We start from the raw sequence: 16,595 nt of genomic DNA, 5'->3' as shown, positions 1-16,595 counted from the left end.
TCCCACAAAGAGCATTAAACATCTGCAGCTCATCCAGAACGCTGCTGCTGGAGTTTTAACCCGGACTAAGAGATCTGAACACATCACACCAGTTTTAAAATCTTTACTCTGGCTTCCAGTCAGTCACAGAATAGATTTTAAAAGCCTGCTGATGGTTTACATCTGTGATCTGTTCAGAGAATATAAACCCAGCAGAGCTCTGAGATCCAAGGACTCAGGTCAGCTGGTCCAGTCCAGAGTCCAGACTAAACATGGAGAAGCAGCATTTAGCTGTTATGCTGCAAACAAGTGGAACAAACTGCCAGTGGAGATTAAACTTTCACCAAATGGAGACATTTTTAAATCCAGGTTAAAGACATTTCTGTTCTCATGTGTCTATGCATGAAATCTGCACGCTATCTTTGAGCTTATCTGGACTGTTGCTGGTTTTTAAATGCATTTAAATGATTTTATTTGTTTCTCTTTATTTTCTTTTATGTATTTTAATGCTTCTTGCACTCCCTGCTGCAATGCTTTTATTTTATGTAAAGCACTTTGAACTGTTTGTAAATGAAATGTGCTATACAAATAAATTTGATTTGATTTGATAGAACCATGTTCTCTATCATAGAACCATATTTTTTATCATGGAACCCATGTTCTTTATGATAGAACCATGTTATTTATGATAGAACCAATGATAAAGAACACAAACATAGACACACTTCATCAGAACTTTGTGATATGATCCAAAGGTCCGGATGGGATGTTCCTGCATCATCACTGGTTCTGTTCTCAGGTTCTAAGCACCAGCTGGACAGAACCTCACACTTCTGTGGGGTTGAATACGGGATCTGGGTCAGACTTTAATGTAAAGACGAGGAGCAGGAAGAACAGAGTCTGTTTCCGAGTGAGCCTGTTCCTGACCTCTGACCTCTGACCTCTGACCCCGCCGGCAGGACAGTTTAAGAAGCGACACGCATGTTGTGTTTCAACTTCAAACAGATGGTTCTGTTCGGGTTCTTTAATAACACAGAACCAACAGGTGGTTCTGTTCGGGTTCTTTAATACAGAAACAATAAAAACAGGGGGACACAGCCGGCAGTTCTGAATGAGTTCTGGTGGGCCGTCTGAAGGTTCTGACCCGATGCTTCGTCCTCAGAGCTCCTCTTCAGAAGTCTTTGTAATGCAGCAACCTGAACACAAACAGCATTTCCTCAGTCAGACAGTCACCATTAACCCTAACCCTTCCCTTTGTTCTCCGGTTCTACTGTAACATAACAGGACCTCAAAGCCTCAGAGACGCTCTCTACAGGTCTTTGAGTCTGTCTGCGAGATTTCAAGTCTCGGCGCGGTCGTTTCGGGTCTCGGCGCGGTCGGTTCGGGTCTCGGCGCGGTCGGTTCGGGCCTCTCCGCGGTCGGTTCGGGCCTCTCCGCGGTCGGTTCGGGCCTCTCCGCGGTCGGTTCGGGCCTCTCCGCGGTCGGTTCGGGTCTCGGCGCGGTCGGTTCGGGCCTCTCCGCGGTCGGTTCGGGTCTCTCCGCGGTCGGTTCGGGTCTCGGCGCGGTCGGTTCGGGTCTCTCCGCGGTCGGTTCGGGTCTCGGCGCGGTCGGTTCGGGCCTCTCCGCGGTCGGTTCGGGCCTCTCCGCGGTCGTTTCGGGCCTCTCCGCGGTCGGTTCGGGCCTCTCCGCGGTCGTTTCGGGCCTCTCCGCGGTCGGTTCGGGCCTCTCCGCGGTCGGTTCGGGCCTCTCCGCGGTCGGTTCGGGTCTCTCCGCGGTCGGTTCGGGTCTCGGCGCGGTCGGTTCGGGCCTCTCCGCGGTCGGTTCGGGCCTCTCCGCGGTCGTTTCGGGTCTCTGCGCGGTCGGTTCGAGTCTCTCCGCGGTCGGTTCGAGTCTCTCCGCGGTCGGTTCGAGTCTCTCCGCGGACGTTTTGTGAAAGAAGCAGAGGAGCTGATTGGCTGTCTCACCTGAAAAGGGGGGCGTGGCCTTTGTTATTAGCCAATGACATGAAGCCGCTGTGGGGTGAGAAGTCCAAGCAGCTGGCTCGATAAACGATCTTCCTCTTGGCGACGGGGAAGTTGGAGAAGACGGTGAGGCTGGACAGGTGGACCTGAGGGGAGGAGCCAAGGGTTAATGATAACAACGGTAACAGACGCCATCATCACGGCCACCGGCGCCATCTCCACCTTCGCCGCCATCTTACCAGCCGCACGGCCTCGTCCTCGACCCGGGAGGCGATGGCCAGGATCTCGGAGCTGGGGTTGAAGGCCAGAGAGGTGGCCGTGGTCAGCAGGTTCATCACGGCTTTCAGAGGCTTCGGATTGGTTGAATTAAGACACGCCTCCTGGGAGTAGATGTTGACCACGCCCGACTGAGATCTGAAACAGACGCAGCGTCACAGTGAGGCAGAAACCCGATGGTCCGGATCACAGACGAGCGTCGGCCAATGGGAACGCCGGATGGGAATGTGGGCGGGACTTACCCGCAGGCCAGGTAGCGCCCGTCCGGCGAGGCAGCGATGGACGTCCCCCTCACGCAGCCGGCGTCCGTGAACCTGTTGAGGCAGCGGCTGCTGCGCAGGTCCCACACGTACACCTCGCCCTCGTCTGCACACACGCACGCCGGTCACATGACTGACCACAGGGCGATGACATCACACACCGGCCGGGCCGTGACATCACACGCCACCCGGGCGCCGACTCACCTGAGTTCGTGAAGACTTTATCGCCGTCGGGAGAGAACGCCACGCCGCTGACGTTTCCGTTCATCTTCATGCTGCGGACCACCTCGTTGGTCTGAACACACACACAGTCAGCTCCCACACCACCCAAACAGCAGAAGAAGAAGCAGCAGAAGAACAGAAGCAGCAGAAGAAGAAGCAGAAGGAGCAGAAGAAGCAGGAGAAGAAGAAGAAGCAGAAGCAGCAGAAGAAGAAGCATCAGAAGAAGAAGCAGAAGCAGAAGAAGCAGAAGAAGCAGAAGAAGCAGCAGAAGCATAAGAAGAAGAAGAAGAAGAAGAAGAAGGAGAAGAAGAAGCATCAGAAGAAGAAGCAGAAGAAGGAGCAGAAGAAGCAGGAGAAGCAGCAGAAGCATAAGAAGAAGAAGAAGAAGAAGGAGAAGAAGAAGCATCAGAAGAAGAAGCAGAAGAAGGAGCAGAAGAAGCAGGAGAAGCAGCAGAAGCATAAGAAGAAGAAGAAGAAAAAGGAGAAGAAGGAGGAGCAGAAGCAGCAGAAGAAGAAGAAGAAGAAGGAGAAGAAGAAGCAGGAGAAGAAGAAGAAGAAGAAGCAGAAGAAGAAGAAGCATCAGAAGAAGAAGCAGAAGAAGCAGGAGAAGCAGCAGAAGCAGAAGCATAAGAAGAAGAAGAAGAAGAAGAAGAAGAAGAAGAAGAAGCATCAGAAGAAGAAGCAGAAGAAGGAGCAGAAGAACAGAAGCAGCAGAAGAAGAAGCAGAAGAAGCAGGAGAAGCAGCAGAAGCAGAAGCATAAGAAGAAGAAGAAGAAGAAGGAGAAGAAGAAGCATCAGAAGAAGAAGCAGAAGAAGGAGCAGAAGAAGCAGGAGAAGCAGCAGAAGCATAAGAAGAAGAAGAAGAAAAAGGAGAAGAAGGAGAAGCAGGAGGAGCAGAAGCAGCAGAAGAAGAAGCAGAAGAAGCAGGAGAAGCAGCAGAAGAAGAAGCATAAGAAGAAGAAGAAGCAGAAGAAGAAGGAGCAGAAGCAGCAGCAGAAGAAGAAGAAGAAGAAGAAGAAGAAGAAGACTCACCTTGAGCGTGAGCAGGTGCAGGTACCCGCTGGTCCCGCTCAGCAGCAGGGCGCCCCCCTCAGGACACACGGAGAACTCCTTCACCCGGGCCTCGTTCAGACCTGAACACAACACGAGGGGCGTTAGCGTTACAACACGAGGGGCGTTGGCGTTGCAACACGAGGGGCGTTAGCGTTGCAACACGAGGGGCGTTAGCGTTACAACACGAGGGGCGTTAGCGTTGCAACAGGGGCGTTACAACACGAGGGGCGTTGGCGTTGCAACACGAGGGGCGTTGGCGTTGCAACACGAGGGGCGTTACAACATGAGGGGCGTTACAACATGAGGGGCGTTAGCGTTGGCGTTGCAACAACAGGGGCGTTGGCGTTACAACATGAGGGGCGTTGGCGTTGCAACACGAGGGGCGTTACAACACGAGGGGCGTTAGCGTTGCAACACGAGGGGCGTTAGCGTTGCAACACGAGGGCCGTTACAACATGAGGGGCGTTAGCGTTACAACACGAGGGGCGTTACAACATGAGGGGCGTTAGCGTTACAACACGAGGGGCGTTGGCGTTACAACACGAGGGGCGTTAGCGTTGCAACACGAGGGCCGTTACAACATGAGGGGCGTTAGCGTTACAACACGAGGGGCGTTACAACACGAGGGGCGTTAGCGTTGCAACACGAGGGGCGTTACAACACGAGGGGCGTTAGCGTTGCAACACGAGGGGCGTTAGCGTTGCAACATGAGGGGCGTTAGCGTTGCAACATGAGGGGCGTTAGCGTTGCAACACGAGGGGCGTTACAACATGAGGGGCGTTAGCATTGCAACACGAGGGGCGTTGGCATTACAACACGAGGGGCGTTGGCGTTACAACACGAGGGGCGTTGGCGTTACAACACGAGGGGCGTTGGCGTTGCAACACGAGGGGCGTTAGCGTTGCAACACGAGGGGCGTTGGCGTTACAACACGAGGGGCGTTGGCGTTGCAACACGAGGGGCGTTGGCGTTACAACATGAGGGGCGTTACAACACGAGGGGCGTTGGCGTTACAACACGAGGGGCGTTACAACATGAGGGGCGTTACAACATGAGGGGCGTTACAACATGAGGGGCGTTACAACATGAGGGGCGTTACAACATGAGGGGCGTTACAACATGAGGGGCGTTACAACACGAGGGGCGTTGGCGTTGCAACACGAGGGGCGTTGGCGTTACAACATGAGGGGCGTTACAACACGAGGGGCGTTGGCGTTACAACACGAGGGGCGTTACAACATGAGGGGCGTTACAACATGAGGGGCGTTACAACATGAGGGGCGTTGGCGTTACAACACGAGGGGCGTTGGCGTTACAACACGAGGGGCGTTGGCGTTACAACACGAGGGGCGTTGGCGTTACAACACGAGGGGCGTTGGCGTTACAACACGAGGGGCGTTAGCGTTACAACACGAGGGGCGTTGGCGTTACAACACGAGGGGCGTTGGCGTTACAACATGAGGGGCGTTACAACACGAGGGGCGTTAGCGTTACAACACGAGGGGCGTTGGCGTTACAACACGAGGGGCGTTGGCGTTACAACATGAGGGGCGTTACAACACGAGGGGCGTTACAACACGAGGGGCGTTAGCGTTACAACATGTGGGGCGTTAGCGTTACAACACGAGGGGCGTTAGCGTTACAACACGAGGGGCGTTGGCGTTACAACATGAGGGGCGTTAGCGTTACAACATGAGGGGCGTTGGCGTTACAACACGAGGGGCGTTACAACACGAGGGGCGTTAGCGTTACAACACGAGGGGCGTTAGCGTTACAACACGAGGGGCGTTAGCGTTACAACACGAGGGGCGTTGGCGTTACAACATGAGGGGCGTTACAACACGAGGGGCGTTACAACACGAGGGGCGTTACAACACGAGGGGCGTTAGCGTTACAACATGTGGGGTGTTAGCGTTACAACACGAGGGGCGTTAGCGTTACAACACGAGGGGCGTTGGCGTTACAACATGAGGGGCGTTAGCGTTACAACATGAGGGGCGTTAGCGTTACAACACGAGGGGCGTTAGCGTTACAACACGAGGGGCGTTGGCGTTACAACACGAGGGGCGTTAGCGTTACAACATGTGGGGCGTTAGCGTTACAACACGAGGGGCGTTGGCGTTACAACACGAGGGGCGTTGGCGTTACAACACGAGGGGCGTTGGCGTTACAACACGAGGGGCGTTGGCGTTACAACACGAGGGGCGTTGGCGTTACAACACGAGGGGCGTTAGCGTTACAACACGAGGGGCGTTAGCGTTCAGCCTGCGGCGGCGCCACTGAGCTTTCAGGCGAGTCTGACCCCTGACGGCGTGGACGGGCGACACCCGCCCCTCCATCATGTCGTACAGGTAGAACATCCGGTTCCTCAGGCTGGTGGCGATCACCGTCTCTCCGTCCCGACTGAAGCGAGCCTTGTGGACGGGGAACCGCTCCAGGTGGATGCTCTGGATCTTTGGGTTGGTCCGTCCGTCCACCTGAAGAAGAAGAAGAAGGTGAGTCACAGGACCGAGTCACATGACCTCCCCCTGAGAGCGCCCCCTGCTGTCTGAGCCGTACCTGAAAGAGCGAGACGGATTGGTCGAGGCCGGCCGTCATGACGACCTGAGCGGACGGGTGGAACTGCACGGTGGTCAGTTTGTCCTCTGAGGGACGGGCGCTGTTGGCGTGGAGACACTTCTTCATCTGAGGGACAGAAACAGAGACACTTTTATCCTGAGAGACACCGGACCGAACACATCAGGCCGAACACATCAGACTTTTTTCCCAGGTCAGGGGTCCGGCCCGGCGTCACTGACCCTCAGGATGCCGCCGGGAAGACTTTCTGAAGACGCCACAAAGTTCCCGGTGCGTGTCAGCAGGTCGTCTTCCTCCTCCTCCTCGTCCTCGTCTGCAGGAACAAACACAGTTTGAGTTTGGACAGAAAACTCTGAGGAGAACAGTAACAGGCTGTGTTCCAAACCACATACTTCTCCTACTAACTTTCTGAGTTAGTATGCGAGTTTGAGTAAGCAGAAGTTCCCGGATGCATACTAGATTCTCCTAAATGTTGGGTATGCATCATGAGGTTACTACTCATACTCAAACTACCCAAGATGCAACGTAACGTCGCCGATCGTCATTTCCTGTCAAAACGGCAGTTTCAAGCTAGCTACAACGAGGGTAGGTTCACTTCCTGTTTTCAAAACAAAAGCACCAATTGTATGGTAATGGCTTTCCCTATGATAAAAGGCAACGGGTATTTTATTTTGTGAAAATAACAGGAAGTGCGTTAGCTCACTGCGGCTAGCTTTAGTAGCGCCGAATTCGTGGGAACTAAATTGTAAACAGCCGGTATTTTGTCAGGTTTTCAACACGTTGGGGATCTAAACGACTACTTTCTCACCTGAAAATGTTTCAAATGCTGCTAAAGTTTACAGAGTTTAGAGCTTAAGGGAAATCAGCTTCAGGCCGGCTGATTTCGGCTCGGACAGGAGCGAAATGCATTGTGGGTAAACGCTCTGCATACTGTCTGATCGATGAGTATGCAGTATGTAATATGTAGTATGTAGCATGTAGCATTCAGTATGTAACATGTAGCATGTAGTATGCAGTATGTAACATGTAGCATGTAGTATGCAGTATGTAGCATGTAGTATGCAGTATGCAGTATGTAACATGTAGTATGCAGTATGTAGTATGGAAGCATCTAATATGTAGTATGTAGTATGTAGCATTCAGTATGTAACATGTAGCATGTAGTATGCAGTATGTAACATGTAGCATGTAGTATGCAGTATGTAGCATGTAGTATGCAGTATGCAGTATGTAGCATGTAGCATGCAGTATGTAGTATGGAAGCATCTAATATGTAGTATGTAGCATGTAGTATGCAGTATGTAGCATGTAGCATGCAGTATGCAGTATGTAGCATGTAGTATGCAGTATGTAACATGTAGCATGTAGTATGCAGTATGTAGCATGTAGTATGCAGTATGCAGTATGTAGCATGTAGCATGCAGTATGTAACATGTAGCATGTAGTATGCAGTATGTAGCATGTAGTATGCAGTATGTAACATGTAGCATGTAGTATGCAGTATGTAGCATGTAGTATGCAGTATGCAGTATGTAGCATGCAGTATGTAACATGTAGCATGTAGTATGCAGTATGTAGCATGTAGTATGCAGTATGCAGTATGTAGCATGTAGCATGCAGTATGTAGTATGGAAGCATCTAATATGTAGTATGTAGTATGCAGTATGCAGTATGCAGTATGTAGCATGTAGCATGTAGTATGCAGTATGTAGCATGTAGTATGCAGTATGCAGTATGTAACATGTAGCATGTAGTATGCAGTATGTAGCATGTAACATGTAGCATGTAGCATGCAGTATGTAGTATGGAAGCATCTAATATGTAGTATGTAGTATGTAGCATGCAGTATGTAACATGTAGCATGTAGTATGCAGTATGTAGCATGTAGTATGCAGTATGTAACATGTAGCATGTAGTATGCAGTATGTAGCATGTAGTATGCAGTATGTAGCATGTAGTATGCAGTATGTAGCATGTAGCATGTAGCATGCAGTATGTAGCATGTAGTATGCAGTATGTAGCATGGAAGTATGCAGTATGTAGCATGGAAGTATGCAGTATGCAGTATGTAGCATGTAGCATGCAGTATGTAGCATGCAGTATGCAGTATGTAGCATGCAGTATGTAGCATGCAGTATGCAGCATGTAGCATGCAGTATGCAGCATGTAACATGCAGTATGCAGCATGTAGCATGCAGTATGTAGCATGCAGTATGCAGCATGTAGCATGCAGTATGTAGCATGCAGTATGCAGTATGTAGCATGTAGCATGCAGTATGTAGCATGCAGTATGTAGCATGCAGTATGTAGCATGTAGCATGCAGTATGTAGCATGCAGTATGTAGCATGCAGTATGCAGTATGCAGCATGCAGTATGTAGTATGCAGTATGTAGCATGCAGTATGCAGCATGTAGCATGCAGTATGTAGCATGCAGTATGCAGTATGCAGCATGCAGTATGCAGTATGTAGCATGCAGTATGTAGCATGTAGCATGCAGTATGCAGCATGTAGCATGCAGTATGTAGCATGCAGTATGCAGTATGTAGCATGCAGTATGTAGCATGTAGCATGCAGTATGCAGCATGTAGCATGCAGTATGTAGCATGTAGCATGCAGTATGCAGCATGTAGCATGCAGTATGTAGCATGCAGTATGCAGTATGTAGCATGCAGTATGTAGCATGTAGCATGCAGTATGTAGCATGTAGCATGCAGTATGCAGTATGTAGCATGCAGTATGCAGTATGCAGCATGTAGTATGCAGTATGTAGCATGCAGTATGTAGCATGTAGCATGCAGTATGCAGTATGTAGCATGCAGTATGCAGTATGTAGCATGCAGTATGTAGCATGTAGCATGCAGTATGCAGTATGTAGCATGCAGTATGCAGAATGTAGTATGCAGTATGTAGCATGCAGCATGTAGCATGCAGTATGCAGTATGCAGCATGTAGCATGCAGTATGTAGCATGCAGTATGTAGTATGCAGCATGTAGCATGCAGTATGTAGCATGCAGTATGCAGTATGCAGCATGCAGTATGTAGTATGCAGTATGCAGTATGTAGCATGCAGTATGCAGTATGCAGTATGCAGCATGTAGCATGCAGTATGTAGCATGCAGTATGCAGTATGCAGCATGTAGCATGCAGTATGTAGCATGCAGTGAGTAGCATGCAGTATGCAGTATGCAGCATGTAGCATGCAGTATGTAGCATGTAGTATGTAGTATGCAGTATGCAGTATGTAGCATGCAGTGAGTAGCATGCAGTATGCAGTATGTAGCATGTAGTATGTAGTATGCAGTATGCAGTATGTAGCATGCAGTGAGTAGCATGCAGTATGCAGTATGTAGCATGCAGTATGCAGTATGTAGCATGTAGTATGTAGCATGCAGTATGCAGTATGTAGTATGGAAGGATGGAAGTATGCGGTTTGGAACACAGCCACAGTCTCACAGCTTTGGTTCTACCTTTCTTCTTATTCTTCTTCTGGTCGTTTTGCGCCCATGACGGCGTTCCCCCCATCGACCTCTGGAACCTGAAACACACACATGTTCAGGTCTGCGTGTGCACGTGTGTGTGTGTGTGCGTGTGTGTGCGTGCATGTGTGTGTGTGCGTGTGCACGTGCACTCACTGCTCCTTCATCCTCTGCTGCAGCTTCTGTTTGGACATGGAGGCCTCCGCTGCTCCTTTGATCAGGTTGCTACGGTAACGGTGCGTCATGTCCACCCTGACACAGACAGGTAAGCACACCTGAGTGATTCAGACTACAAACACGGCAACACACAAAGGAAAGGCTGCTCACTCTTCCTCCAGCTCATCATCCTCATCCACCCAGGCCACGCCTCTGGGCCGCGGCGCCTCCTCCTGCTGAGACTCTTCTTCTTCTTCTTCTTCTTGGTCCTCCAGCAGCAGCAGGGCCCCGCTCTGCTCCTCCTCCTGCTGCTCAGCCACAGAAAACACCTTAAATCAGGCCTCAGATCCACACAGCATGTAGCTGATAGATGAGCCGAAGTTACTCTTTCACATTATGTCACAACACTTTCACCTCTTGGGGAAAAAATTAAATACGTTGCAGGTATTTTCAGTGATCTGTCCATATGAAGCGATGCACATGTTTAAACAGGGGCTCAGCTAGGGTATTTTTAGTGGTGCCAAGGCCCCACCGTGAGATAGCTCGGCACATTTTATATTATGCAAAAACACATTTTTTTTTGCTCAAGGATGCATTATTTTAGTGAACATTTTATTTATTTCTAGCATTTTGTGTTTATTTGAACTCTTTACTCCCAAAATAAATGTTGAGTTATCTTCAATATCTGTCTCAGGCTCTCTGTTATCCCTGTCGAGCCACAAAGTCTTTTGAAATGAAGAGGTCAAAATTGAATGTTGTTGGGGAAACACTATTCAAAGCAAAACTAATACGGCTCCAAAATTTATAAATGTACTAGTTCGCCTCAATTAATGAGAAATAATGTGCCTCTGAGCACTGGGGGCTGGGCCCCCCTAAAGACCAGATCCTAAAATCGCCCCTGGTCACAACACTTTCACCTCTTGAGAGAAAAGTTCAATGAGTTGCAGATATTTTCAGTGGTGCTGTCAGTGTTTCCCACACATAGACTAATTTGTGGCGGTGCGCCACAGATTAAACACCGGCCGCCACATATTGCGTTTCGTTATTATTATTTTTTTTTAACGCTATTTAAAAAATACTCGTATTCGTTAAGCTGCATTTCCTTTCCCTGCTCTCCCTCCGTCTCTCTCGCATAGCCTACTCACACAGCCCCTCCCCTCCGTGCTTCCCTGGAAGCGTGGAAGCTTGCTAGCTTCAGCGTCGTGTTAAGCCTGGTTTATAGTCGGTAACGCAAGACGCAACGCAAGCCCTTGCGCGGTTGCGTGTGTCACCTCAATTTTCTAAACTTCACGCAAGACGCGAGCGCAAGCCACTATCTACATCACATCCGGCGGCGTGTTCATCTTCCGGTTTCATCCCCTAATAAAAGACCGCTGTTTTCAAACGCCAAGGTAGAAAGCGAAGAAGAAGAAGAAGAAGAAGAAGAAGAAGAAGAAGCATGAATCCCATAGACATAATATATATAATATATTATGTCTGTGATGAATCCACTCGAAGAGAGACTTGCCGAAGAGCTCCTGGTGGTGAATTTCCTTTCATCATAGTAGGCTTGTCATTGAAAAAACCCGCTGCTCCACCTACTGTCCTGGCGGTAGTGTTGTCACGATACCAATATTTTGGTACCGGTACCGATACTAACATGTATTTCGATACTTTCGGTACTTCTTTTAAATAAAAAGAGAACACAGAAAATGTCATTCATTACATATTTTGATAATAGAAAATCGTAACATAAACAATAATGTTACTGTTCAGCAATTTTACAATAATCAAATAAAAGGAATTAAACGGGAGCAGACTTATAATTGTGTTTTTACACCAGTGTCTTTTAAATAAATCCCTCAATGCTTCTCGAACTCCAGTTGTGTCGTTATGTCCAGTAAAAAAACAAAAGAAAAGAAATCACTTTCGTGAGTGACGGAAGTGAGTGACAGAAATGGTAATCCGTCACTCACGAGCGAAGCCGGCTTCGCTCGTGAGTGACGGATTACCATTTCGCGCCTTTCCTCTCGGCTGCGATGCTAGCTCAGAGAGACGCCTGCTCGCTCCGCTCGGGATGGATATAGAGGCAGCTTTTCGTGTTGTCGGCGAGTTTGGACCCTATCAGAAGCGAGCCGTGGCTGTCCTTGTCCTGGCACAGGTTGTTCAATTTAAAAGTGAATGTTTTATAAGAGGGGAAACTAGTTTGTCAACCAGGGGAGTGACAGGTGGTGCAGCAGCCATTCTTCTCTTCTGCTCCTCTCAGTTGTATCCTAGTTACAACGCAACGTTACGTGATGAGTTTCCCGCATTGTTGCAAGTACCGGTACTTTCCAAATCCCGTACCGTACCGTTTTAAATGCCACAGTACCGCGATACTTCGTTAGTCGGGGTATACCATGCAACACTACCTGGCGGTGAATCGCCACGCAGCACACGCAAGCGCCGGCAAAGCTAAATGAAGCATAAACGTCTCGAGCCATTAACACAAGAGAAAGGGCAGTTAAAAGAGGTATAACTCAGGCTTCAGATTAGCTCAACCGAAAGAAGACGGCTGGCAAAATTCACGAAAGGTTGGCATCACGTGCACCTTTATAAAATCACACATTAAAAAGTCCTATAAAAATATTTTTAATAAAATGTTGTCCCGTCCCGACCCATAGCAAACAAGCGATTACGCCTTCTTCATAAAGTTAAATGTAGTTGGGTTGTCGAGGTCTAAACACTAGCAGCTGTGAATCAAATAAAGTAGTTTTTTTAAACTCTTACACTGAATGTTTGCTGCTTCAATCCAGATGAGTATTGAAAAATCTTTTCCGCGATTGAAAGAGAGACGTGCGTGTTGATGATGAGGAGCAGCCTGAACCGGAGGTATCAGCCTGAACCGGAGGTATCAGTCTGAACCGGAGGTATCAGCCTGAACCGGAGGTATCAGTCTGAACCGGAGGTATCAGCCTGAACCGGAGGCATCAGTCTGAACCGGAGGTATCAGCCTGAACCGGAGGTATCAGCCTGAACCGGAGGTATCAGTCTGAACCGGAGGTATCAGCCTGAACCGGAGGTATCAGTCTGAACCGGAGGTATCAGCCTGAAACAGCTGAACAGTCCCACCAGTGTAATTAGCTATGTTATTCATTTGTTTACAATGAAGATGTGAAAATCTGCAGATAAGCCGCACCTGTGTTACCCACCGTGACACAGGTGTCACACATCCTTACGTCCCCCATAATTTTCCTTGATGGAGAAATTATCCAGGTTCTTAACCCCTTACTGCACGCTGTACCGTCAGCGGTACACTTGGGATTGGAATTGGATGGTATGCACTTTAGTTCAATCCTGGAACGCCATCCCTTAACAAGTATATTCATGCCATACACCGTTAGAAAGCTGAGATTCACCCGATTCATTCCCAAAATCAAATGGGTGCTCACAGCGATAACAGTAACAGACGTTAGCTCAGCTAGCCTCTAAGCTAACGTGTTTCAGTGTGACATGTCAACCTACTTTTCAAGCCTTGCCGTTATCCACCAAAACCTTTTCGTGACTCGGGGACACCTTGTAAAGCTTGCCAAGTATCCATGGTTATGAAATATGAAGTCCCTTTTCTTATAAACTTAATCCTCTCCTCACAATGTTGATGTATTGTCCAACCGCAAAACGTACTGTGGCCGACTAAAGATGCATCTAGTTACCTTTCCAGCTGGCTCCGAGTCACATGCCAGTCAATTGCTTACAAATTTCTCAATGTGGAGGTGTGTCAGGCACTGTAGCTTCGATTGACACCAGACACAAGTCAATAGGAGCATGGTTAGTGGGTAGTACACGTCTTGAAAGCCAATGCGGACACGCTGAGAATATCGTCTTCATTACCCACAACAATACTTAGAATGACAGTAGTTCCAGCCAATGGCAATTTCCATGGAATTAATGTGGATAACCTTTTAGCCAATAGTCTAAGGTTTCCAACGGTGTATGGGACTATACTATCAAGCTTGTATGTGCCAAAACAAATCCATGCGTTATCGACCATAGGGGAAATGCCCCGTGTGGTGCGTAACGTGCATAATGTAAATGCGTACAGATTGTTGCATTGAATCAGAACACACAAAGAGATTGTTATTGGTTTTGCGATTGAAAGATAGAAAGATATAAAGACAGATAGATAGATAGATATTATATCATACTGTAGTTATTGTAATAATGCTTCTGTCATTCTATTCCAGATTGACTGACATCCTCATACAAACAGTAGCAGGGAGCCCCAAGGTGTCAGCTTTCATTAGAGGCCAAAATTTTGTTTGTAGGCAAAGGGGTTGTCAACTTACAGGTGTTTGATTCTGGTTATACAGCTTTGGTAACCAAGTGTCCTTTTGGAGACTCCAAACAGGAACTAAGGAAAACGCATAGACATACCTGTTGAAAAATACCTCTGAACCATTCATTTTTTGGTCTTTTGACTCCAAATTTGGACTGCATGAAGTCAAGACATGTGGCTCTGACCTAGCTGTGTCTATAGAGGCCTAGAGGTCCCTGAATGGCTTTACCCAATTTAATGTATAGGCAAACATATTGACGGGGAAACAACCCCATCATTCTAACCCCTCCCACTCTGGGTCAGTAAGACACAGCATCACACAGACACTTTTATAATATTCCTGAGAGGGTTACCTTTCCAATGATACCAGACACATCTCTGAGTCTCAAAAGATTATTTTGAAGAATTTTTATTCCCCCCCCGTGGCCCACCACCACACATTGCCTTCACATCTGTGGGAAACACTGAGCTGTCCATCATATGAAGCGATGCACGCGTTTAAATAACGAGCCGTAATTTCCATAATTAACTCAAATGAATCCATATCTATTTAAATTCAGTGCCAAACGCAGAAAATTGAACTTGGAAGTGAATGAACGTTAAATTGTCGGATAACTTCACCTCCTCCACGAGCCTCTCCAGCAGGTCGTCCTCCGCCCCGAACACCAGCGCCTCCAGCCGGCTCACGGCGCCGTCCTCCTGCCCCAGAACCGCCAGCTTCCTCACGTTCTTCTGCCGCTTCTGCTCCTCTTCCTCCGGGTCCAGCTTCCTCACGTTCTTCTGCCGCTTCTGCTCCTCTTCCTCCGGGTCCAGCTTCCTGTTCTTCTGCCGCTTCTGCTCCTCTTCCTCCGGGTCCAGCTTCCTGTTCTTCTGCCGCTTCTGCTCCTCTTCCTCCGGGTCCAGCTTCGGCTTTCGGGTTCTCTTCTTCGCGGGTTTTCTGTCGTCTGTCGCCGGCAGCTTGATAACGTTCACGTCCTCCATGTTTTCGCCGCGTTAACCGGGCACACAGACGCGTTAAAGTCGGTGTTTTCTGGGCATGAAGCAGCTCTCTGCACACATGTGGTGGGACTGTTTTTCCTCTCAGGGAGGAATCACGTGTTTCCGGGAAAATAACTTCTTAACCCGGAAGTATTACCGCCCCCTGCTGTTCATACAGAGAACTGCAGCTGTCTGCCGTATTAACGAGTAAATATTATATTATATATATATATATATATATATATGTATATATATATATATATAATATAAATATTATAAAATAAAATAAATAACAAATATTAAAAAATTTATATATATATTATTTTAATCATGATTTAGCCAGAGTTTGATTAAATTAAACACTTATCTGTAAACATACACAAAACTTAAAGTTCAACATCGAACAAAATTAAGAACAAATCAATTTAGAGCCAAACACCTTCAAATGTTCAAAATAATGGTACATAGATCAGTCTTTAAATGATTTATAGCTGCTTGAGTGCAATTTTAACAATTATTACTCTAGTTATCTGCACAAAAACAAATATAAAGCAATAAATCTTTTGTTTATATGACACTGTGATGAAAGTGTGGGCAGATTAGGGAGTTTTAAAGGTGATATATATAAATATATATTATCCAACACAACACCGGTCCTCTCCTCACTCTCGGTGTGCTAGCGTTACATTATCGGCATGTTTCTGATAAAGATGAAGGTCTCCCAGTACAACTGTTTAATGAGGTTAACATATCCAAAGTGTCCTGAACCCGTCCTAAACCCGTCCTGAACCCAAACTAAACCCGTCCTGAACCCTGAATCCAAACTAAACCCGTCCTGAACCCTGAATCCAAACTAAACCCGTCCTAAACCCGTCCTGAACCCGTCCTAAACCCGTCCTGAACCCAAACTAAACCCGTCCTAAACCCTGAACCCAAATTAAACCCGTCCTGAACCCAAACTAAACCTGACCTAAACCCAAACTAAACCCGTCCTGAACCCAAACTAAACCCGACCTGAACCCAAACTAAACCCGTCCTGAACCCAAACTAAACCCGACCTGAACACAAACAAACTAAACCCGACCTGAACCCAAACTAAACCCGACCTGAACACAAACAAACTAAACCCGACCTGAACCCAAACCCTGAATCCAAACTAAACCCGATCTGAACCCAAACCCTGAATCCAAACTAAACCCGATCTGAACCCAAACCCTAAACCTGACCTGAGTCCAAACTAAACCCGACCTGAACCCAAACGAAACCCGATCTGAACCCAAACCCTGAATCCAAACTAAACCCAATCTGAACCCAAACCCTGAATCCAAACTAAACCCAATCTGAACCCAAACCCTGAACC

General features: G+C 48.0%; 1 protein-coding gene across 1 annotated transcript; it reads right to left on the bottom strand.

Annotated features, from left to right (window-relative positions):
• Nucleotides 1-963: 963 nt before the first annotated feature.
• Nucleotides 964-15,348, bottom strand: utp18 (UTP18 small subunit processome component). Its single transcript, XM_075454366.1, has 13 exons — nucleotides 14,879-15,348; nucleotides 10,135-10,271; nucleotides 9,964-10,059; nucleotides 9,799-9,866; nucleotides 6,550-6,641; nucleotides 6,311-6,436; nucleotides 6,054-6,228; nucleotides 3,731-3,831; nucleotides 2,681-2,771; nucleotides 2,459-2,582; nucleotides 2,180-2,354; nucleotides 1,944-2,086; nucleotides 964-1,175 (listed from the first exon to the last, which is right to left on the bottom strand). Exons 1-13 carry the CDS (start codon nucleotides 15,236-15,238, stop codon nucleotides 1,151-1,153), a joined length of 1,713 nt encoding a protein of 570 aa, XP_075310481.1. The 5' UTR covers nucleotides 15,239-15,348; the 3' UTR covers nucleotides 964-1,150.
• Between the last annotated feature and the right edge of the window lie 1,247 nt (nucleotides 15,349-16,595).

Source organism: Odontesthes bonariensis, chromosome 21 (assembly GCF_027942865.1).
Source record: "Odontesthes bonariensis isolate fOdoBon6 chromosome 21, fOdoBon6.hap1, whole genome shotgun sequence".
Taxonomy (NCBI): Eukaryota; Metazoa; Chordata; class Actinopteri; order Atheriniformes; family Atherinopsidae; genus Odontesthes; species Odontesthes bonariensis.
This window is presented reverse-complemented; position numbering and strand designations above follow the sequence as displayed.